This window comes from Chiloscyllium plagiosum, unplaced genomic scaffold, assembly GCF_037043375.1.
Source record: "Chiloscyllium plagiosum isolate Xiang-an unplaced genomic scaffold, Cpla_swu_hap1 HiC_scaffold_16, whole genome shotgun sequence".
Lineage (NCBI taxonomy): Eukaryota > Metazoa > Chordata > Chondrichthyes > Orectolobiformes > Hemiscylliidae > Chiloscyllium > Chiloscyllium plagiosum.
In genome coordinates, this window is record NW_028270154.1 from 19801357 (window position 1) to 19825748 (window position 24392).

Below are 24392 nucleotides of genomic sequence, written 5' to 3' on the forward strand. Positions count from 1 at the left end.
GAAATGCACAAAAAAAAGGCACATTCTTAACAAGCTAATCAGTGAATTCCATTGCAGGCGTTATGTTGGCTGGAGCATGTTTATCGAGGGTGCAGTTGAGAGCCACGTCTCCTGAGATAGACCGTGGTAATTATCTGCACTGCCTTCATCTTTGGGTTCCTTTACATGTAAATGTGAACCACGTAGAAATGCAGTTGCCACGTTGACAGTTCACCACCCCATTCCACCACCCCCCGCCATATAAAACAAATCCAGATGTTTTTTTCGTTCTTAAAGCACTGCCAGACTATCAGCTGAGGCAAAAAGAAACGATTACTGAAGTAAAGATGAGCCGCTGCTAATTAATTGATATATGCAGCTATCATTCACAAGCAGAAGCGGAAGTGCACTAAATTGAGCAGAGTCGTGCTGTTTGATGCTATAATGTAGTGTTACGGGAATAGTGCAGTAAATCTGGCCAAAGAAGGGAGTGGATAGATTGTTCTGGGCTGCGGTGGTGGGTGCATTCCAATAGCAAACTATGCATTTGAATTTCCAACCAGAACAATTTGAAGAGGGGGAGGGATAAAGAGAGAGAGAGGGAGAGCCAGCCCACCAGAGATATCATTGCTTCATTTCCTGCCAGTTTGCTCTAAAGAGTCGGTTTCTTCCATTCCCTCAGTTAGCCTGGTGCTCTCTCACTGCCGTGCGGTCTTCTCCTTTCTGAGGTATGAGCTACTGTATGTGTTTTCCGTTTGTTTTCCAAAACTAATCCTTTAGGATTTCTGCGGATATGTTCGATTCATGATCAATTATTACAAGTAAACCGCCTGTTTTGAGATTGCATCCTTTAAAATCTTTTTTCTGACGATTTGTTCTTTTGCTGCTCCTTATCTGTCACTTCTGCATCCCACCCAAACTGACTTACAATGTAGTGTTATTTAGACTGTCCTAACGGTTAACAAAGGCTTTGTTCCTAGTATTGGTCCATGGGCTATTTCTCAAGGATTTCCTTTGTTTGTGGGAAAAGTGCAAGATGCTCTTGGGTTTAGTATTTAGTCTACTCTTGGTGAAGTCGATCTAGACGCTACAAAGTTCTGCAAAGTTGAAGGATCTTTCTTTTCCTGAATATACTTTTACAAATATGTCTCTACGGTCGTGGATCCGATTGCTGAACAGGTGACTTGCCCCTTTTGGGGCCATTTACGTGTCTTTTGTTGCAGGAAAGGGAACTTTAACTGCGGTTCAAATCTATCTCCCCACCACCCAATACACAGACACTTTCCCTACCCTGAAGCAGGGAGAGTGATAGATTACATTTCACTACTATGTCCCAGTGAGAAACATCCGTGATAACAGTAACTGAGACGAAGTTGCTTTGTGAATGTTCCGAAGAAGAATAAACTAACAAAGGAGCTGCTCTCTCACCCCTTTCCCCGCGACACAACGTGACCACTCCCTTTGCGTTTTGTTTAATGGAAACTATCTTTACCAACTTTTTGAAACGCTGGGAGCCATTGATTCGTCTTGTTGTTAACACAACTGTGCAAGTGAAAACAAAACCCATAATTTTAATAAGGTTAAATGGCGCACTCCTCGTACTTATGTCATTGTTTGTATTTAATTCGTTTACTACAAACTGTATCTTCAATGAACCCAACGCGATTGAGAAATGTCCCGTTTGCAGTTTTGCCGGTTTTAAAGTAAATTGAATATTTTAAAAATATCTCGGAAAGTTCCTGATTTACTTATCACAGTTAAAACACAGATTCGTGTGACGCCGTCTTGTCGTAAGTCATGTTTTAATTGTACTCTGCACAAAGAGGGCTAACGGGAACGATTCCCCTTGGGTTCACCTCTAACTTGCATCATGCGGGTTAACAGTCCCACTGTGCTTTATGAAGTAAACAAGCTGGAGTCTGCGGGTTTGGGAGGGATGGTGGGGGTTATCTCTCCATGGTGAACAAGCTGGAGTCTGTGGGTTTGGAGAGGGATAGTGGGGGTGTCTTTGCTTGGCTGATGAGTGGAAAGGGGTTGGGAAGGTGATGGGGAGGTGGGTGGTTAAATCTCCAGATGTATCCCTGGCTGGCTCCTGTGTGTTGGCTGTGGAGTTATTTACAGCTGGACCCGCTCAGCAGGTGCAGACAGCTGGATATTGGCGGGGCGAGTTAACATCTGTCTACAGTTATTATTTTCCTGTTTCGGGTGGGTCCCTGTAGGAGATGGGGAAACTGTGTGATAACAACTTACTCCCTTCCTTCCACATAACCACACCCCCGTCTTCTTTTCTAAATGTATTCTCCCCACCCCACCCTCCCCCCAACAATGAATTTCCAATAACGCCCGTTTTGACAGTGCGTTTCTGAACTATCACGAGAGGGAGGGTGAACACGGAAAGCAATGGTCCTAATCGAGCAGGTTAACCATTGGGCTGAAGTTACTGCACCACAATGGCACACCAGTTAGTACAGTTTGAGCAAATATCGATGCCCATCCAATGTGTACGCTACACTAAAACACCATTGTCCAGCAGAGAACGGCAGATACTGGAAAAATGAAACGGTGCCAGTTTTTAGAGTCATAGAGATGTACAGCACAGAAGCAGACCCTTTGTTCCAACTCGTCCAGGCCGTCCAGATATCCCAACCTAATCTAGTCCCATTTGCCCACATTTGGTTCATACCCCTCAAAACTCTTCCTATTAATAAACCCATCCTGGCACCTTTTAAATGCTGTAATTGTACCAGCCTCCACCACTTTCCCTGGCAGCTCATTCAATACACACACCACCCTCTGCTTTAAAAAAAATGTTGCCCCTTGGGTCCCTTTTATACCTTTCCCCTCTCACCCTAAACCTATGCCCTCTAGTCCTGGACTTCCCCGCCCCAGGGAAAAGGCTTTGTTTATTTACCCTATCCATGCCCCTCATGATTTTATAAACATCCATAAGGTCACCCCTCAGCCTCTGAAGCTTCAGGGAAAACAGCCCCTCCCTGTAGCTCAAATCTTCCAACCCTGGCAACCTCCTTGTAAATCTTTTCTGAACCCTTTCAAGTTTTGCAACATCCTTCCAAAAGGAAGACCAGAATTGCACACAATATTCCAAAAGTGGCCGAACCAATGTCCTGTACAGCCGCAACATGACCTTCCAACTCCTGTACTCAATACTCTGACCAATAAAGGAAAGCATACCAAGCACCATTTGATGGAGAAGGTGGGCAAGTCTGGCAGTGTCTATGCAGAGCGGAAAACAGAGTTAACGTTTTGTTTCTGAAGAAGGGTCACTGGGCTGGAAACATTATTTCTGCTTTCTCTCGACAGGTAATGTCAGACCTTCTGAGTTTCTCCAGCAATACCTGTCCCTTCTTTTTTGTTCCTGAAACACCATATATGGGCTTGCGGAGATCGGAGAGGAAAAGAAATGAGATACAATTTTATACATCTTAAAGTTTCCTAACCCAGTGTAGTACATAAGTGCGCGAAGCGACAAGGCAAAGGATATTGTAGTTGTATTGGAATCAACTCAACTTTGACTCGATGCTCAAGTGCCTTAAATTTCGAAATTAATCGAGGTGAAATCCGATTTACTTGATTAGTATGGGAACATGTTTACCGAAAACAAACACAAGTAAATAAAGTCTAGAAAATGCTGGGGAATGGGCAGGAGAGGAATTCTGAATGTGGACGAGGGAACGTGGGGGCAGAGGTCCGAATTACTTCAGGTTGATCTCCCAGTCACCAAGTCAGAGCTGTTACATGAGCTGACTGCATTCCTTTCAAATTTCCTCCTCTCTTTTTGGCTTCACCATTTCAATTGGGTGCCCGGAGTATCGCTGGGAAATAGACCGGCTGCTTTGGAAGAATATCCTTGCAGATTTCGGAGACCTAGTCACCAGCGGCCGTATTAGTCGAGAGGCTCCATTTATTCTGTAGGTTAGGGCACAACCAAACATTCTGTACAGGACAAAGTGGGGAAGCTCGTCTCGGTATATTCCACAGGGGCCCTATTGGCTGATGAGTTGGTTATACAAGTTGCCCTGTGATTTAAACCGTGACTTTTATTGGGCAAGAAATTCAACTCCACCAGCTCCCACTCACTTCCGAAATGTGTGCAGATTACATTAGTTTGTTTTAGGGCGATATGCCGGGGGATGGCGAGGGGCGGGGGGTGGGTGGAGCGGATTTGGTCTGTGAGAGGTGAGAACACCAGGGAGGGAAAAACAAGGCTTTCCTGTCTGACACCACCAGATGTACTTAGTGGTCAGTACGCGGACTTTATTTAGATTCTGGATTCAGATACACCCACCTCCTCGATTCCCAAAGAAAATAAAGGCAGAATCCAAACCCTTCCGTCATCCCTGACTGAGAATCCTTTGCCTGCTGAGTCTCAGTTCTAAATGAAACAAGAGAACTGACAACATTATCTGTGTGTGTCTGTTTGTCTATGTGTGTGTGTCTGTGTATGTCTGTGTGTGCGTTAAGCTTCTCTATAATTGTGTTGTGTGCAATTCCAAATGTATTACATATTGGCGATGGTCACAGACTAGTTCCTTGTTCAAAACCTTAAAGGACGATGCTGGATGAAGAGTTTTCTGTGTATGCAAGAATATTTATAGTCTTTCCATCAGAATCGGAGACTGTCCACTTGCCTTAATGTTCCACTTCTAAACGGAGAGATCTTCTGTCTTGCCAGAGAAATTGGAACTGTCAGTTTTAGCTTGGCTAATTTTATCACCCCCCAACACCCATCCAGTGACAAATACCTTCACCACACAAAGTCTAGGTCTGAGAAAGTGCTGGTGGGATCGGTTTTTGTTGTTAGAATTCTTCCAAGAAGTTGAAGACATGTTAATGGGGGCTGGGGGAGCAATATTTGTGATCAGAACCTGACCACCAGTCTCTGGAAAGATACAGTACCTATCAACAAATACTTTTGTGTCTGAGTAAGGAAATCAGACCTCCTTATGGACACTCAATTACAGAGCATCAATCCCACCCCCAGGCCTGGGAGAACTAAGATCTGGAAGAATATTTTCTGATATTTTCATGGACACCAGTTCACATTATCTTCCAATTAATGGGAAACCTGCTTTTTATTGCCAATCCCGTCAATCTTTATTGAATAACATTCCAATTGAACTTTTTAAAAATAATTTAACATTATAAGATGCAATTTCTTTCATTACCAGTATCATGCTTTCATGAGAAATACCCACAAAAGAATAATCCAACCCATTCAGGAATGTGGCATGTTACAGAGAAGGCAACACAAAAGGTGCTTGGTAAGGCCTGAGGAGGTGCAATCACCCACTTCCTCCAAATATGGTTCTGCAATAGAGAAAAAAAAAATCAGGTTCAATGTTGTTTACATTATTTCCTACACGTAATCACACTTTCTTTCAAGACTAACAACTGCAAAGGTTTTCAAAGCATTATGGCAATCTAATAACAGATGGACATATGTAATTACACTGCACACACCTCATTAAAACAGCATTACCTACAAAACATGCCCGCAGGTAGGTATGATGAGTCATTAAAACTTCCAATAGGAAATCATGCTCATTTTTTAGGGCTAGCAATAATATAACAGGATAAAGTCCTAATTGATAGAACTTACGGCAATAATAAACACCAACTGGAATCATTGAATGCTTACAGTACAAGACAAGGCCTTCAGAATATTACATCCATGTCAGCTCTTTGTAAGAGAGCAACTCAGCTAGTTCCACTCTATCTCTCTTTCCCTGTGGTCCTATAAATGTTATTGGGATAGTCATTAAAGACCCCGTTGAAGCCCCAGTCTCTCACAAAGCATTCCAGAATCTAGCCACTCACAATGTGCACAAATTTTCTCATGTTACTTTTGTTTCTTCTGAAAATCACCTTTATTCATTCAGGGCATGAGGGTATAATTGGCTAGGCCAGCATTTATTGCTCATTCCATATCAGTTAAGAGTCAACCAGATTCTGTAAGTCTGGAGTCACCTGTCGGCTAGACTGGGTAAGGAGGCAGTTTCCCTTTCTAAAGGTCATTAGTGAACCAGATGGGCTTTTCCAACAATGGATTTGACTCTTAATTCCAAATTTTTATCTGCCAATCTATCATCTCACTTTAAATTTGTGGTCTCTGGTTCTGACTCTTCTGCCAACATGAACAGTTTCTCCCTGTCCCTATCAGTCAAGTCACCTCATTATTCTAAACACCTCCATCAAATATCTTTTCAACACTTCTTGAGGATGGCATACCCATCTTCTTCAATCAATCCACATAACTGAAGTCTCTCTTTATTGGAGCCATTCTTGTAAATCATTTTTCAGCACTCTTTCTAATGGGGTCATATCTTTTGTGAAGTATGGTGCCCAGAACTTTAAAAATGTCATCTAATTTAATCAAAATTTTATAAAACCTTACCATGGCTTTCTTGATTTTGTATTGTTTGCTTCTACTTACAAAGTCCAGATTTTGTTTTTCCATAATAAGAGAATTTTCAACTTGCCCTGCAACTTTCAATGATTTCTGTGCATACATCCTCAGGTTCACGTGCTTCTGTGCCTTCCTTAGTATTGTTGCCTTTATTTTACTGTTCATTCCTACTCTTCTGACCAAAATGCATCATGTCACACTTCTCTGCATAAAATTTCATCAGCCACATGTCCACCCATTCTAACAGGTTGGCCATACCCTCTTGAAGTCTATCCTCAGTTCACAACACTTGCAAGTTTTATACCATTTGCAATTTTTGAAAATGTGTCCTGCATATCTGTGCTGCCTTAACTTAATCTGCATTTGTCCAAGTAACCACTAAAATTAAATTGGCTGGTTTTATTCCAATACCTTTGTTTTTTTTTAAGAGAAATGCAGCATTTGCAACTCTCATTTCAACTTTAAACAGCCAGTCTCTTCTTATACTTTCTCTTACAACTTTTGTTTTGCTTTTCCTTCTCTGTCCTGTCTCCATTCAATCTGATTCTCACTTATACTATCAATCTGATATCTATCATATTTTCAGACATCCTTTCTTTACTTCATCTTTCTTACATCTATTCATCATCCAGGGAATTTGAACTTTGTTTATCCTGCCTCTCCCACATAAGGGAATACACCTTGACTGTACCTGAACAGTCTCCTCTTAAAGGTAGCTCACTGTTCAATTATAGCTTTGCTTGTCAATCTTTAATTCCAATTTACTTGACCTAGATCTGCAGTCTTGCCCCTGAAATTGGGTGCTTTCTGGTCTTTTTCACATGTTAAGCTAAATCTTGATACTATGATCACCACACTCTCTATATGTTCCCCATGGATACTTAAATCTACTTGTAACTAAACACATATTGTTCATATTATAAAAAGGATGCAACCTTGTTGCCAAATTCATGCCTATGCAAAGTAATTTTGGTTATACATTAAGGTGAAATTGGCAGTATGACCAAATTACCAAATGCCAGAACACCTCTGGCTATTTAGAAATTATTTTCCTTGCAAAATGCTCATGGTCCTTAAACAATGTATAAGTGTAATGCAGCAGAACTATCTCTCATATGCACACTTTTAAACAATAGTGCCATTAGATGTTGCTACAATACAAACTGAAAAAAAAACCTTGAGTTGTACAGTAAATGAATATTAATAAGGTATAAAATCATTTGAATTTGGTGAGGCTCTTTAAATAGTTCTCTAGGGTGTTTGGTCTGTGTGCTATTGAAGAACGTTTTTTCCATTTTTTCACCATATTAGTAGTGAATACTCATAGCTGTAAATCCAGGCATCATGATAGAAGCAGTTTCTGCACTAGTGAATATTTTGAATAAAAAATTACAGTCTGTGTGCTGAATCAAAAGTTAGACATGTTGAGGCATTTTATTTTAATTCAGCAAGTTAATGCTAGTACTCTGTATAGTACAGCTGTAAGCATACATTGCAATCCCACATGATATATTGAATGCCACCTTTTGATTTTAAACTGTTTTTGTGTGCTTATCATCCAATGCATTACTACTGTTAAACACTTTGAAGCTAATCATGAATTTCCGTTTTGATATGAAAGAATACATGAGCAGAATGTGTTATAAGATTAGCACTGACCATTTCAACAAAAGCAGAGTCATAGTAATGTACAACAGGGAAACAGAGCCTGAGGTCCAAAATGTGAAATGTATTTTCACATTATGTAGGTTTTGTGAGTTTTAAGTAATTTCTGCTCAAGCAGGGCATTTCTTGACTTTAGTGACACAATCGAATATTAATTGGTTCTTTGTGGCTGGGAGGGGAAATTGAAATATGGGAGAAGGCCATTGCCACTGCTGGACACCAGAACACAAGACAAACTGGGCAGAGTTGCATTTATTGAAACAAAGGCAAGTATCCTTAGTGTGGGCATCTTCAACCTTTGATTTTGAAATTTGTGTAGACTAATCTGACATTAGATATCACAGACAGCTTTAGGTAATGCAGTGAATGGATTACTGTCGCAATAGAAATTTTCAGGATTCCAAGTGCTATAGACAATAAGCTTTAGTTAAATGACCAATCTCAGCCATAGGCAGAAATTTGATCTCTCAAAAGTTTATGGGTTTAGATCAAATAAGACTCACACTTAATTTTCCTACTGGGGAAGTGCTACATGGTTGGAGGTATCATACTTTAAATAGGGCATTAAATCAATATCATGTTGACTTCTCAGTGGGCATAAAAGATCCATTGGCATTATGTCAAAGAGTGAGGAGTTATCACTGGTATCTTAATCAATTCTTATCACTCAATTAACATAACAAAGATAGAATATCTGCTTATTATCACAGTGTCATTTGTAAGAACTGTTGTGTGCTAATTAGCTTTTCAATACCCTATATTACAATGGTAACTACATTTACAAAGTAATTAATTGGATGGAATTAAGGAGTATCATAAACAAGGTAAGAGAGGTAGGAAATTTCAATTTGGATAACTATGAGGTGGTATCCATGTAAATTACAATATACATGCAAGCCTTAGTTTTAATTTACTGATTTATCTGCACTGTATTTACTAGCGACTAATCATATTCCTAATGTTCAGTATTTGCAGACTTTTTTTGATTTCCTCCCTGGCTGTATTTTCAAGTTGCAATTCTGTGGGAATTTAAAAAGTAAATGTGTTCACATAACACTTCAGTCTCCTGGGAAACTTCCAGTGTGCTTCAGAGGCATGGATTACCTCTTGAAGCAAGTCTACTACTTGTGCTTTGTAGCAAAACAGTGGCCAATTCAAATCCAACAATGTGGCACAAACAATTATGACAAATGCCAAGCAAAAACATCTTTGTGGCTTTGGTTGAGGGTTGAATGTTGCCAGCGGAAAGGATTCTCTGACTATTGAATAATGCCATGCTCAGCTGAAACTAAAGAGCAGATGGAGTCTTCCTTTAACAACTTCACATCTGTTCTGAAAGATGGCACCTTTGTGCCAACAGTACATCACTGAGGTACCAGACTGTGTTATGGGAATATACTTTAGAAGCATGATTTAAACAACCCTGAGCCAATAATAGTACCCCAGTTTTTAAATTTCAGTTTGTATAAATTCATTATTTTTAATCAAATGTGTGCCAACCATTGTCTATCTAACTGGGGTTAGGCGAGTGGTTAAAAACCTTTTTTCTAAATATGATGATAAAATCTTACAATTCTGTCTGAATTTGCACACCGTTCAAATCACTGTATTGTGAGCAAGTGATGCTGTCACTTTGAAAACGGTGAGTTGTTTTTCAACTATTTTATCTCTCTGCTGACAAGAGACACTCCGAGGGCCGTCTAACCCAAGCTAAAGATTAGTGCACAGATATGAGTACATATGTCCACATGGGTACTGTAAAGGATTGCGTTTGTAGTTAGGGAGAATTTTTGGGAACATTTTTTGTAAACTTTAACTAAAAACTAATATTGGCAGCAAGGATCGAAATGTATCTTTAAATGGTCAGATCTAATGTCCGTATTTTGATCTTCATTGGAAGAAAGATGCTGATTTTCAGTTACACGGAATGAATTGCTCACTGGATTTATCGCAGTGGGGTTCGAGAAACCTGTTTTGAAAATATCTTGAGCTGAAAGGATTTCCTGAAACCAGTGGATCTTTGCAGACGTGGCAATGAATGTTGCCCTCCACATGAAAGCTGGCAGAGGTTACTCTTGATGTCTTGTCTCCAAATATAGTTTGACGTTTTGCTGTTCCAACATAAACAGAGGCAGAGCTATTTCCGTGCGTGTGGTAATCCTGTCAGTGGAGCACATTCTCGCACACAAAGTGTTGGAATAACACATTACTGGACGGCACAAGAGCTTACATAACCGAAAATAAACAAGTCTGGTCTAGCCCACTTAAGCGAATAAAAACTACATTACTCCAAAACTGCACCCAGTCTTCATCCGAGATGTTAATCACGTTCAAAACAAACTCCTCTCACGGAAGAACATGGAATCAAGTGCTACACACAGCAGTCTGATTAATTTTTCTGTTTCTGGCGTTTGCAGCAACATCAAAGAAAGGGGGCCATAGCGGATTTCTAAGTTTAAAAAAAATGTTAAGTTCCCAGTCTTTGCACGGTGTCATTGTTATTAGAGAATATCTCTTGGTCCCTTCTCTCCCTACACAAAAAAAAGAAACGGTGCAAATTGAACAAAGGATTTTCCTAAATCAGGCAGAGAAAATACAATGGACAATGGCCATGGGATTATTATTTGGTACAACAGCTCTGATTCAGTCCTTAGCTAAACAATTAATTCCAAAATGTCTACAGTGATCCTCCCATAATACCCTTCCTTTAAAACGCACATTGGACAAGCAATTTTAAAATATATTTTAAAAAGCTTATTTTTGAATAAAAGGTTAATAAATGTATTTTTCAATACATCCACCGAAACCTGTTTGTATATCTGGGATATTCAACATGTATATTTGAGTCCTATTCGGGGTTCGGCACTTTTTTGTTTTAGCTTTTGATTATCTGGAGAGTCGAATTTTAATATCTAATGAATAGGAGCGTCGTATCTTAGCCTCTGGTCGGTAATTTTGTATGTTGTACATGGTAAGCTTTTTAACTTGCTCCAGTCATGGTCATTATGTTCACTCCTGCATTAGCCAAATAGCCATTTAACTTCAAACAGAAACGCTTTGTGAATTGAAGGGTTCCTGGCTGACGTGAGGCTAATTCACACACACACACAGGCACACAGTATTCCAGGAATAAAACAATGGAGTCATAAGAGAGGATTGCAATTCTACAATGACTTTCATTACCTTAATATTTCCCAACACAATCAAACCCAATAAAGATAGCCATTGCTGCAGGAGGGCACATCATAAATTTTTACTTAGCATAAATTTAACCTAGAATCACGAGATAAACAATCACTTCAGCCACTTTTGGAATACCATATTCCGTTCTGGTCTCCCTGCTATGGGAAGATGTTGTGAAACTTGAAAGGGTTCAGGAAAGATTTACAAGGATGTTGCCAGGGTTGGAGGGTTTGAGCTATAGGGAGAAGCTGAATAGGTTGGGGTTATTTTCCCTGGAGGATCGGAGGCTGAGGATGACCTTAGAAGTTTATAAAATCATGAGGGGCATGGATAGGATAAATAGACAAAGTCTTTTCTCTGTGATGGGGGAGTCCAGAATTAGAGGGCATAGGTTTAGGGCGAGAGGAAAATTATTTAAAAGGGACCTAAGGGGCAACGTTTTCATGCAGAAGGTGCAGCGTGTATGGAATGAGCTGCCAGAGGAAGTGGTGGAAATTGGTACAATTACAACATTTAAAAGGCATCTGGTTGGGTATATGAATAGGAAGCATTTACAGGGATATGGGCCAGAGGCTGGCAAATTGGATTAGATTAATTTGGGAAATCTGGTTGACATGAAAGAGTTGAACCAAAGGGTCTGTTTTTGTGCTGTACATCTCTATGGCTCTATAATCTGTTCATCCAAATCTCAGTTTCAGGCATCCCAATTCAAAGTTTAATCTCTGAGGATTTCTCCAGCACTGCTGCACTCCCTCAGTGCTGCACCTCTACAGAGGAACCTCGGTTATCCGAAGGACATGGGTGGGGAATATTTTGCTCGGTTAATCAAATTCTGGATAATCAAATGCCAGATAACGTAGTTTAGTCAAGCATTGTGACCTTGCAACCTTGCCAGATAATCCGATATTCAGATAATCGAATCCTGGATAATCGAGGTTCCTCTGTGTATTAATCTAGATTCTCTAGTCTCTGCATAGGGATTTAAATCCCCCCACCCTTCCACTGCAAGAGACAATACAGCCAATGCTGCTATCTGTCATAAACTGAAAAGTAAAAGAAAGAGATAAGAGATTTCAGAGTTCAATAGGGCCATACCAATATACATTAGAATAAAGGAATTGTTAGTGTATCATTGAGAGATGATGTGCAGCTTCTATATTTGAAAAATAAAAATGTTTTTCAGACTTTTAAAAAATAATTGAACCAAACAACCCATGAGAAATTAGAGACAACAATTTAATGTCATAAAGTTTGTAGCTGTCAGGGAAACACAGCAAGACACAATGGACAGGTTAAAGGGAATTAGAATAACTTCATTCTGAATCTGATAACTTCTCATCACCATTCCCTGGTCACAAAAAACACTTGCTATTTACCATTTCACACACACCACCCCTTTAATCTTCCCCTGTTTTCATCAACAATCTGATCTTCTATGTCCCACTGGTCAATCCCAATGCACTCTTGGGGAAAGAAATATCATTTTATTAATGTCTTTAAGATCAAAGTTCTTATTTAAACATGCCAATTATTAATTAACCTAAAATTAATGCTTGCATCTGTCTCTTAAATGAAATTCCTAAAGTAAAGCTCACTGTTTTTGGACCTTCTCAGATCTCAAAATACCAAAAATGAGGGCTTGGATCGTTCTTCTCTTATGCCTTGCAGGCAAGGCATTGGCTGCTCCTGTAAGTATTTTCTGCATTCATGTGTAATATGGGGCAAGTTGAGAGCTGTTGCTCTTTGATGTGTAGCGTATGAGATAAAGGATTGTGGAGTCTGAAAAAAGTTATTGCATAACGATGTGTTACCACTTGCCCAACTAAGTCAAAATTACTATTCAGAGTCAGACCATTAACTGGCTTTGCTGTAAAAGTTAACAAAATAGAAATCAAAGTGGCAATGAGCCCTTTGTGTGACACAAGCAGAACAATAGCCTTTTATTTTGCTACGGTAATGTGAATGCATTTACTAATCACAAGAAGATATTTTGGATGTCTGTGCTTAGTACATTCCACATCTTTTTATATTTTCAATGAAAAGAGTTTCCATAACCTTTTTTGTATAAATCACTGCAATGCAGTGGTTTTCCTGGCAAGACACATTGAGTTGCACTTTCAATGTGAGCATTGCAGAAAGACGTTTTGAAAGGGATTCTTTGTCATTGTGAAGAATGCTTGCCACCTCGTTGAATCTCTGGGTTTTTTTTAATCTTTCTTTCCAATTTTGCAGGAAGGCCTTGTGGCTGAAGTGGAAGTTGTTGAGGAAACAGAAGAGGTAAAAACGGACATTGGTACCATGATGTCGTCATTTTGCATTTAATATAGAGTAATTTTTCAAGAAAAAAACAAAAGAATTATAGAATTAATTGGGTAACAAATAATATATTGCTAGTCATTAGACAGTACTGCAGCATGATCAATAAAAACTGTTAGAGTTGGCAGTGAATATGCAGCACAATAGTTCCTTCCTTTCCTCAACATGTATCCTCATTTCAATTTACAAATTTCCATTTATTTGAGTCTTAATCTCAATTTGCTTCCTTTTTAAGAAAAGTTGCATTCACTTTAAATGTTAGTCTTAATATTCCAGACAATAATGTCTTCTGCAGTTCATTTATCTCAAGATTATGTGAGTTATTAATATGACAGGAAATTAATTTAGGAAGAAGCGGGGAGGAGGAGTGACAGGTGAGGTAACCCGCATTCCCTCTTCCCCCATTGAGACCTGAGGAGCTGCTTCCTTGTGTAGTCAACATTTTGAGGTGGCAGGCAGGATCTCCAGGCAGATCTTGGACCTTAGGGTAAAAGTTGGAAGTATCTGGTACAAGGGTGTTTTTCTTCATATTGGGTTCAATTCACCTTCCTTCCAAAGACTCTGAGTATGGGGGTTCGAGCTCAACCTGGGCTTCACCTTCTCTTCAGCCATGAAATCCCCTACACTTACCTGAACCTGGACTCTGGGTCATAGAAACGTGGATGACTGATTCCACTGACTCTTTTGGGAGGAATAAGCTTGCAGCACTCTTGGGCCAGACATATATAGGTACTTAAATGAAGGACGGAATTCCCATCTACAACCAATTACTGACCGTTAAACTGTTAAACGAGTGTGGAGTTGCTGTGATCATCAGAGATGTGAAGAGAGACTGGATAGACTAGGGTTGTTTTCCTTGGAGCAGAGGAGACTGAGGAAGAACATCATTGAGATGTGTAAAATTTTGAGGGGCATAGATAGGATAACAGGAAGGAACTATTCCCCTTGGAGGAAGACTCAATGACTGGTGACATAGATTTAATGCAAGGGCCAGGAGGATTTGAAGGGATGTGGAGAAGAAGTTTTTCACCCAGAGCGAGGTGGGAATCTGGAACTCACTGCCTGTATAAAAGGTGGAAGAAACAGAACCTCTCATAACCATAAGTCTTTAAATGTGTATTTGTGATGCTAAAGCATAAAATGCTATAGGTCAAGTACTGGAAAATGAGATTAGAATTGTTAGCTGCTTATCTCTGACTGGCACAGACCTGATGGGCTGAAGGCCCCTTCTCTGAGCAATAGACTTATATGTCGCTGAGAGCAGAAAGGAATTCCCTCCCCAAACCTAAGGTTAGGGCAGCAGCATATAAAAGCATGGCCACTAAGTGTGGAGCAATTAAAGTCTGGATTGTTCAAGAGGGCAAAAGTAAGGGATGTGGGTATCTTAGAGGGTTGTGAGGTTGTAAGATTTTATAGAGATAGAGATGAGTGGCATTTGAAAGTAAAGGTGGGAATTGTAAATTCATGGTGTTGCTTAATGAAGAACCAATGTTAGTCAATGTGTGCTGGATGATTGGGATTTGGTGCTCTTTAGAATATGGGCAATAGAGCTTTGGATAATGTCAAGCTTCAATAAGGTTTACATAAGTGGAATTGCTAAGAATATGATGCAATAATCAGTCTGGAGACAATAAAGGAATATTTGAAGCCCTTGGCAGCAGTTTAATATTTGTCAGCAAGAAAATTTGTGCTCCACAAGTGTCAAGATACTGACCACCTCCAAGAAGGACAATCTAATCATCTTCCCATGACACTCAATGGGATTACCATCCTTGAATTGTGGTCAGAATTGCTACTGGGGTCTTACCCTTGAAATTGAAATAAAAACTAAAGTGGACCAGCTCTATAAATACAATGGTTTGAAAAGCAGCTCCATTTTGCAATGAGTAATGTCCTGACTTCTAAACCAGGCCCACCATCTGCAAGGTACAACTCAGGAGCCTGATAGATTGGGGTCCACTTGCCTGGAAGATTGCAGCTCCAATAACACTTAAGAAGTTTGATCCCATCCATCTGTTTGATGGGCATCTTAAGCAGCACCTTTAAATATTCACTCCCTCGATCACAGTGGCCACAGTTTATACCATTAAAAAAAACACAACAGGAGTTCACCATAGATCCTTTGAAAGAATACTTTAAAGTTGTGACCTCTACCACCTAGAAGCACAAGCGCAGCATTTACATGGAACATGTCATTGAAAGTTCCCTTCCAAGTTACACATCATATGACTAGAACTATATCATTTTTACTTCACTGTTACTGTGAGTCAAAATCCTGGGACCCCCTATCTAACAGTCTTGTGAATGTACCACTGTGACATGGACTGCAACACTTCAGGAAGATGGCTTAGAAACAACTTATTTAAGAAAATTAGATATGGCAATAAATTGTGCCCTCTTCTGTGATGTCCATGTTTCAAGAAGGAGGGAACAAAGATGAGTTGATGCATTTTACACATCCCTTGAAAACTCTGTTTGTGCCACTGGGCTTTCATGATAAGCTGTTGTTAGATTTTGACACTGTTCCAGACATCTCTCTTATAACATGCAGATGACAACTGAAGCATTTATTGCTGAGGGCACAACATAGAATCCTGAGGTGTGCAGATGTAACAGTTGTGTTGACTTTCTGTGCTTTTTTTCAAATAAGGTTTGTTCACCTCAGGGCTTGAATTTAAGTGCTATTCAGATGGACATTTTAGTTAAATTTGCTGAATATGAATACATTGTGAACTGCTACTGGTAATGAATGCTGAACAATGTGATTTTAAGAGTCAGAGGTACTTAGCAGAACCTCTTAACACAGCAAGCAGTTCATTTAGTTTAGGCAGTACAAATACACAAATATGTACCATGCTATCTATACATGCACCATATACAAATAAGAATTAATTATTAGTATTTACAAGAACGATAAAGCACACACTACTACTTTTTAGTGAAGGGTTGTGTGTTTAGCTCATTTGGCTAGAAGGCTGGTTTGCAATGTGAAGTAATACCAACAGTGTGGTTTCAATTCCCATACTGGCTGAGGTTACCATGAAGGATTCTCTTTCTCAATCTCTCCCTTCACCTGAGGTGTGGTGACCCTCAGATTAACCACCATCAGTCATCTCTCTTAAATGAAAGAGCAGCCTTATGTTATGGTAACTTGACTTTACTTACCAGTTGAAGTGAATAATTTCAACCGTAATTAATACATAGAAAAATATTAATTGATTCATCAAGCCTGCCCACATAATGATGGTTAAAATATTATTATATTCAAATAGGCATTGCCAGTTGGAGCAAACCCAGTCCAGATTGATACAGGAGATTTTGAAGATTCTGAAGATGATACCAAGAAGGAAATTGAAGTTGAGAGTAAGTAAAATAGTGTTATGATAAACAAGTAAAATCATTGTTCTGTAACATCATTTTTGTGAATTTCAAACTCTAAATTGATCCAGTTCCACTTTAGACTTGAATTGGAGACTTTGAACTGTTTGGTGTGAGGATATTTGCATGATGATGCCTCTTCATTTTTGACTTTCCCTACCTTCCTATTTCCAACTCTCCCACACAGTGATGCTTTTCCTTGTATTGCATACTTCTGTCCAGTATTTTTCATTATTTTAACTCTAAATTTTCTTTATGATTGCTTTATGCATTTGAATACCTTTAGATCCAAGAAGGAGGGAATAAAACTATCACATCATACAATTAGCATAATTAAAATTAAAAACATCACTCTTTTCATGAAGGATTTTATTTGAGGTACAGCTATTTTCTGGACTAATGTTCCAGTTGGAATAAAGGCTCTCAATCAACTGTTTCTCCACTAAAGTAAAAGTAATTTCCATTGTAGCAGTCAATTATTTCTTAAGTAACTCCAAATCTTTCTCTGGACTAGCCTAGTCACAAATCTATTCCAGGTAATGTTAACCCTTTGTTTAAGATAACTTCTGGACATCGATCCTAAATTTTCCTTTCAATAGTCAATAAATATTCACCAAATCAAAGATGAGAACAGCTGGATTATTTGTATATATTAGTCACACACAGTACGCAATTTCAAAGTTGCTTCAGTTTCTTTGGTTCTCACAAGAACTTCCTGCAATTGTGATTACATTGAAACAACTTCTTGAAATCCAAAATATAAATAACTGGGATGGAAGTCATTCTGAGGACAATGGGCCTGATCATTCATCAAAGTGTTTGCTTAATGTAACTTTGAGATTTGACCATATCTTTCTAGACCCCTGTGAAAACTTCCACTGCAAACGAGGAAAGGTCTGTGAGGCTGACGAGAACAATGAGCCCATGTGTGTCTGCCAGGATCCATCAACGTGCCCACCCAGCTCAGTTGAATTTGAAAAGGTCAGGATCAAACATTTGCAAATAAGAAACCTTTGCTGTTCCTGAAAATTCTCAGGGGTGGAACAGATTTGATGAGGGACAATAATGGTTGAGGACTCATGCAATTACAAAATGGGGACTGTGAAAGACCTGATGCTAATTCATAAAGCTACATACATCAAACTGTGTTCCCTCGTCTTAACAAACAAACAAATTCTGAAAGGGGGTGTCCTGGCTGCTTTACAGCAACGATAAGGAGTCTGATGGCTGTTCAATTTGTTAGTGACATTTAATCTAGTACATTTAAGTTGTCAACTTTCATATTAAAGGTTTTGAACTAATATCAAACCTGCCTTTATGATTAACTTTTTTCACCTGATAAGATTTGCTTGGTTTACATGGTAATGGTCAGATATAGTATGGGAGAATAAGTCTGGATTTCATTACCCTATGTTCAAGACTAAATTCAAAGTGTCCAATTATTGGAAAAATGTTATATTAAATGATTTGTCAGAGTAAATTGCTAATAACTGTTTGGTTTGTGTTACCAAGTAATCTGCAGATTGTTGTCTTCAATGGTTCAGTTGTTCTATATTTGATTATGTGAGTTTGTTATGGCCTGAACTCGTAAAACAGTAAACAAGGCTGTAGAAGGATCTGGAAGCCAGTGCTAAAAACATAAGGCCACCATAAGATATAGGAGCAGAATTAGGCATTTGACTCATTGGGTAGGCCCCACCATTCGATCACGGCTGATATATTTCTTAACCCCATTCTCTTGCTTACTCCCAGTAACCCTTCGCGCTTTATATTTTCGAAACCGTTCCCCATTTAAAAAGTAGTCTATCCTCTCTTCTTCCTACCAAAATGCATAACCTCACATTTTCCCACATTGTATTCCATCTGCTGCTACTTTGTCCATTTTCCCAACCTGTCCAAGTCCTTCTGCAGACTTCCTGCCTCCTCAACACTACCTATTCTTCCACCTATCTTTGTGTCACCTGCAAACTTAGCAATTGTGGTCCAAACACTGATCCTTGCAGGACTCCACTAGTCACTGCTATCATCCTGGAGCATGGAGCAGGCATTTTAAAACACTGAATAAAACCTGTTACACACATATCACTGCATAGATGACAGTTTCTGAGATAGAAAATGTGCAACACTGATGACACCTCAGAACATAATAATAACCATGTGAACCAACTCAAAACCAGAAGTTTACTGTCATTATCTTACCCTGACATTTCCAATCTACCACTGTCTGAGTCTCACCTGGGGAACCATTTGGACTTGAGCGGTCAATGGGAACTGAACAGTTTCAGGTTGTGTACCTGTTTTGGACTCTTGCCTAATTTTATGCTCCAGAGTGCACCGTTGTTATTTAAAATAAAGTGTTACATCAAGAGCAACTGTCCTTATCGAAAACAACAAATGCTGGAGATCTCACCGGGTCAGGTAGCATCCATGGAGAGAGAGTAAGTGTCCTTATTGTTGATAGTGCTATTTTACATTGCTATTAAAAGCATTTAGTAACATTTCTGTATTTCATAACCTTCACCAGGTCTGTGGCACTGACAACAAGACCTATGACAGTGCCTGCCAGCTCTTTGCCACTAAGTGCACATTGGAGGGAACAAAGAAGGGCCACAAGCTCCACTTGGACTACATTGGACCATGCAAATGTATGTGACATGCATGGTTTTAGTGGACATTGTATATAAGGGGATGATAACATTTTAAAGAAAATTGATGTTTGCTGTTAATTGGTTGCACTATATTATCCGTATAAATTCTGTCAATGTACTTACCCAACTGGGTTGTTTAGTTCTTATTGCCAATCAGCATAACAATTCCAGACTTGAGTTATTTCTCTTCATGCTGGAAGTGGAGTTAAAACCATCAGAGAATATGCAAACTGCTGTAAAAGGGGTGATGCTTAAATCAGGATCTTTATTCACATGATTATTTGCATGATTAAAACTTTTGAACACATACCCTAAATATCTAAATTGATAAGTGTATTATTTAGGGTAGAACTGAGCTTATAAACCACAGAGGTCCCGGATTCAATTTAATTATACTTGGGCTAGCAGTGAAGAAATGAAAGCTGTTTACAAGTGTTCATATCAAGGTGAAATTATTGAATGACCTTTGTTCAGAAGAATATTGCTTGGACATCAGGTGAGGAAGCCTTCAGTTGTCTCAGGTGAATATCCAGTCAACACTCACTGTTTTGACACACGTACATCCCATTGAGCAAGATACTTGAGTCATCATTCAGAGAAGGTAATAGAAGATGCATATCATAGGGTCAGAGCCATGACGGCACAGAAGGAACATACTTGGCTCATCAATTTCATACCAACTCTTTGTTGAGAATTCTGGTCAGTCCTATTTCCCCTGCTTTATTACTGATTTTATTTCCCTCAAATACTCATTGAGTTTCCTTTTAAAATCATGCATCATCTCTGATACCACCACCCTCAGAGGTAAGAATTTCCATCATTGCCACACGCTTCTTCTTCACATACCCTATAAATCTCTTGCTCAAAACTTTAACTCTGTGGTCCCCTGTTCTTCTACAATCAGCTAATCGGAAAAAATTTCCTTCGCTTACTTTACTTAAACCTGTCACAGTATTGTACATCTGTCAAATTTTCTTCAATCTTTTCTACTCCAAGAAAAACAAAACCTGAGTTTCTCCAGCCTAAGCTCATAGCTAAAACCCCTCATTCCTGGAATCATTTTGGTAAATCTCTGCACACAGTCAAGTATATTTTCTGATATGTGGTGAACAGAACTGGATTCATTACTGTGATTGCTGCTACCATGCACCTTTAGAAAGGTTCTGCATAACTTCCCTTCATTTATACACAATGCTTGTACTTATGAAGTCCAATATGCCCATGTGTTTTGCTGATTCCTCTCCATATCTGTCATGTCATCTGCAAGAATCTTCTATGTGACGGTCTGACTTCTTTAGAACTATCCTATTAAGTCTGCACAGCTTCTCCATTTGTCTTCTGCCAAAATAAATCATCTCACACTTGTCTGTATTAAATTCCATCTGCTCTTGTCTGCCCATTATACAACCCATCAATGCCATATTGCAATAGGCTGTTATTACACCTCACTGTTTGCCACATCACCAAGTTTGTTGTCATGGACCAACTTTGAAAGATTATACTATTCCAACATCATCATTTATTTATATAAAGAAAAACGTGGCTCAGCACTGACCCTTGGCAAGCATCATTGTCTACCATATAAAAGCAAAATACTACTGACGCTGGAAATTTCAAACAAACACAGACAATGCTGAAGAAACTCAGCAGGTCTGGCAGCACCTGTTGAGAGAGAACAGAACCTGTCTGAAGGAGTGTTATATCAGACTCCGAACATTACGTGTATTTCTCTCTCCACAGATGCTGCCAGACCTGTTGTTCTTCTCCAGCAATCTCGGTCATTCTAAACTATCCACTCTTCTGGAAAAAAAAACCCCATTTACCATGATGTGCTGTTTTCTGTCCTGAAGCTAATTTTTTGTTAAGTTGCATATTAACCCTCCAATTCCATGAGCCTCACATTTGTTAACTGGCCTTTTGTCTGATACTATATTAAACAACACTTGACATTACCATGAAGATACCTTCTTCTTAAGCTCTCCCCTTGTCTAGGGTGTGGTGGCCCTCAGGTTAAACTTACCACCAGTCATTTCTGTCTCATGAGCGAGCAGCCCTATGGCCCTCTGGAACTGTGGCAGCTTTACTTTATCAAACAATTGCTTTAAATCCTTAGGTATCCATTAAAGTTCCTTCACTGTTAGCGAGTTTTGAGAAGATTTGTAGCTCAGGTTGGGATTTTGCATGTAGGTTTGCTCGCTGAGCTGGAAGGTTCATTTCCTTCACTGTACTATCCAGGTTTGTCAACAACACAAAAATAGGTAGCATTGTAAGCAGTTTTGAAAGATCCATGATTTTAAGGTTTGAGAGCTGAATGTTCCTCCGATGACCACAAGAATCACAACACCAAGAGGTTGTTTTACAGAAAATTTATACTGCATATCCTCAAATAATTGAATGAGAGAAAGGAATATATAACAGAAAGAAATAGTATTCTAGTGAAATATTGAAATAAATAGACATGTAGAATGAGTCTGAGTAGAAAGATGCTGGATGAAAACAAGAAAGAGAGATGTTTGCCTTAGATGCCTCCAACACAGTTGTACACAGTGTGTTATCCTCAACAATAGTTTATTCTGTATGTTCATATTCTGAGCACATTGCAAACATCTTCTGACTATAAAGATTTGAAATAGAGATTTATTCTTGGATATTGCAGAGGCTTTCATATTGTCAGCTTTTCTATTAAGCCAACAGCTGCCATGAGGCAAGAACAATGAATGAATGGAAGGGGAGAATTCATTTCTTTGAACACTTAGCACTGTAGCAGGTCCAGCCTGTCACTTTGTTCTGATAAGGAATACAACAATAGAATATAGAGAAAGGTTTATTACAAGAGTATACATAGAGAAGTATTGTTAAAACAGCAACCTTTAATCTGCTTTGCAAAGTGGACCTCTTCAAGAAAGCTGTACTAAACATTTTGCATCAGATCCATAAAAATAAACTGCCTCATTCCATGATTACTGTGACTCAGGGATTCCTTTGGGTTTGCCTCTAAGTTTGATTTCCCCTTTTTTTAAATTCATTCAGGATGTTGGCATTGCTGGCTGTTCTTGAATCATATAGAAGAGATTATAATGTGTAGGGATATTCATAGACCTAATAGGGAGGGATTTCCAGAATTTTGACCCAGTAACAATGAAGGAATGACAATATAGTTCTAAGCCAGGATGCCATGTGGCTTGGAAGATACTTGCAGGTGTGAGCTGAAAATGTGTTGCTGGAAAAGCGCAGCAGGTCAGGCAGCATCCAAGGAACAGGAGAATTGACGTTTCGCGCGTAAGCCCTTCTTCAGATTCCTGAAGAAGGGCTTATGCCCGAAACATCGATTCTCCTGTTCCTTGGATGCTGCCTGACCTGCTGCGCTTTTCCAGCAACACATTTTCAGCTCTGATCTCCAGCATCTGCAGCCCTCACTTTCTCCTCGAAGATACTTGCAGGTGACTGGCACCTCTATAAACAGATGCAAAATGCTTCAGGATTTAGAGAGTTGATTGCAGAAAATTATTTTCTAATTTAAATCATTCCAAATTGATTAATTCCTGCTTCATAACAGTAAATTTTTCATATTTCTCCTCCTCCCCACCATCGCCACCCTCTACTGCCCTCCAATCGTCAGCTGATGACACGAAGTCACTTTGAGTGAGACATCTTTACCATCACTTACCTCTTCCTCAAAATGCCATCTCTACCTGCACACAGTGTGTGTGTTTCTGCTGTTTGTGAAATCTTGCTGCGTGCAAAATGGCTGCTTGTTGCCTGCATAACAATCATTGCTTTTCAAGTAATTTATTGCGTGAAGCATTTTGAGAGACTTCTGAAAGATGTGATAAGCTTCAGGTTATGCAAGACTTTTATTGTTTGAATGTTGTACTGGAATATGCAATGTCTGTGGATAGGTGCATGTTGTGGGATGACTTACTGTTGGCAGTAATAACTCACTTGTATAGATATCTATTCTGATTGCTTCCCACACTGAGATAACTACTGCTTTCTATTTAAGGGAAGATTCGATATCTGTGGAGTAATACCTTATAAGCCGCAGATATTCCTTGGAAAACCATGCATCCAACATGTGAAATTTTGTGATGCATGTTTCCAACATGTGTTGAGCCTTACTGCAGATGAGGCCTTGGAAGTTCTATTCTAAATGAGTAGCTTTTGAATTCTGTATCTTTATAGAATGTTCCAGCGCAGAAGAAGGTTATTTTACCCATTGTATCAGTGCTGGTTCTTTTAAAATGCAATCAATTAGCCCCATCTCGCTGCTCTTACCTTATATATAAATTGACCTCCTTAGAATACTTATCAATTTCCTTTTGAAACTTATTATTTAATCTGCTTTCACTTACCTTTCAGACAGTGCAATTCAGATCACAACTTGCTTCATAAAAAATCAAATTCTCCTCATTACCTTAAATTTGAGTTTCCTAATTACTGACTATTCCACCATTGGAATTAATTTCTCTTCGTTTCTCTTAAAGCCTGTCAGGTTTTTGAGCATCTTTATGAAATCTCCCCTTAGTCTCTTCTGTTCTAAAGATAACCATCCCAGCTTCATTAATGTTTCAATGAAAATGAAGTTCTGCATCCTTGGCACCATTCTGTTAGCTTATTTGGCTGTGCAGTGTCTTATTGTCATGCTCCTCTGTGTATGTCAGTCTGGAACTGCTAGTTTTCCATCTGTTGACTCTTCTAGGTCTGGACAGAATGGAAATTAATTACTCTAAGGCAGAATGAAATGAAAGGAATACTTTATACAAGATTTTTAACATCTTTGACGTGATCTCTTTTTT

At 39.1% G+C, this 24392-nt stretch overlaps 1 protein-coding gene across 1 annotated transcript in view; it reads left to right on the forward strand.

Annotated features, from left to right (window-relative positions):
• Positions 1 to 635: 635 nt before the first annotated feature.
• sparc (secreted protein, acidic, cysteine-rich (osteonectin)) overlaps positions 636 to 24392 on the forward strand; it is a 31066-nt gene continuing 7309 nt past the window's right edge. The window contains exons 1-6 of the mRNA XM_043703238.2: positions 636 to 707; positions 12869 to 12942; positions 13487 to 13531; positions 16843 to 16933; positions 17808 to 17929; positions 19473 to 19593. Of these exons, the coding sequence (XP_043559173.1) occupies positions 12886 to 12942; positions 13487 to 13531; positions 16843 to 16933; positions 17808 to 17929; positions 19473 to 19593 (436 nt within the window). The 5' untranslated portion in view covers positions 636 to 707; positions 12869 to 12885. The remainder of the gene's footprint in view (positions 708 to 12868; positions 12943 to 13486; positions 13532 to 16842; positions 16934 to 17807; positions 17930 to 19472; positions 19594 to 24392) is intronic.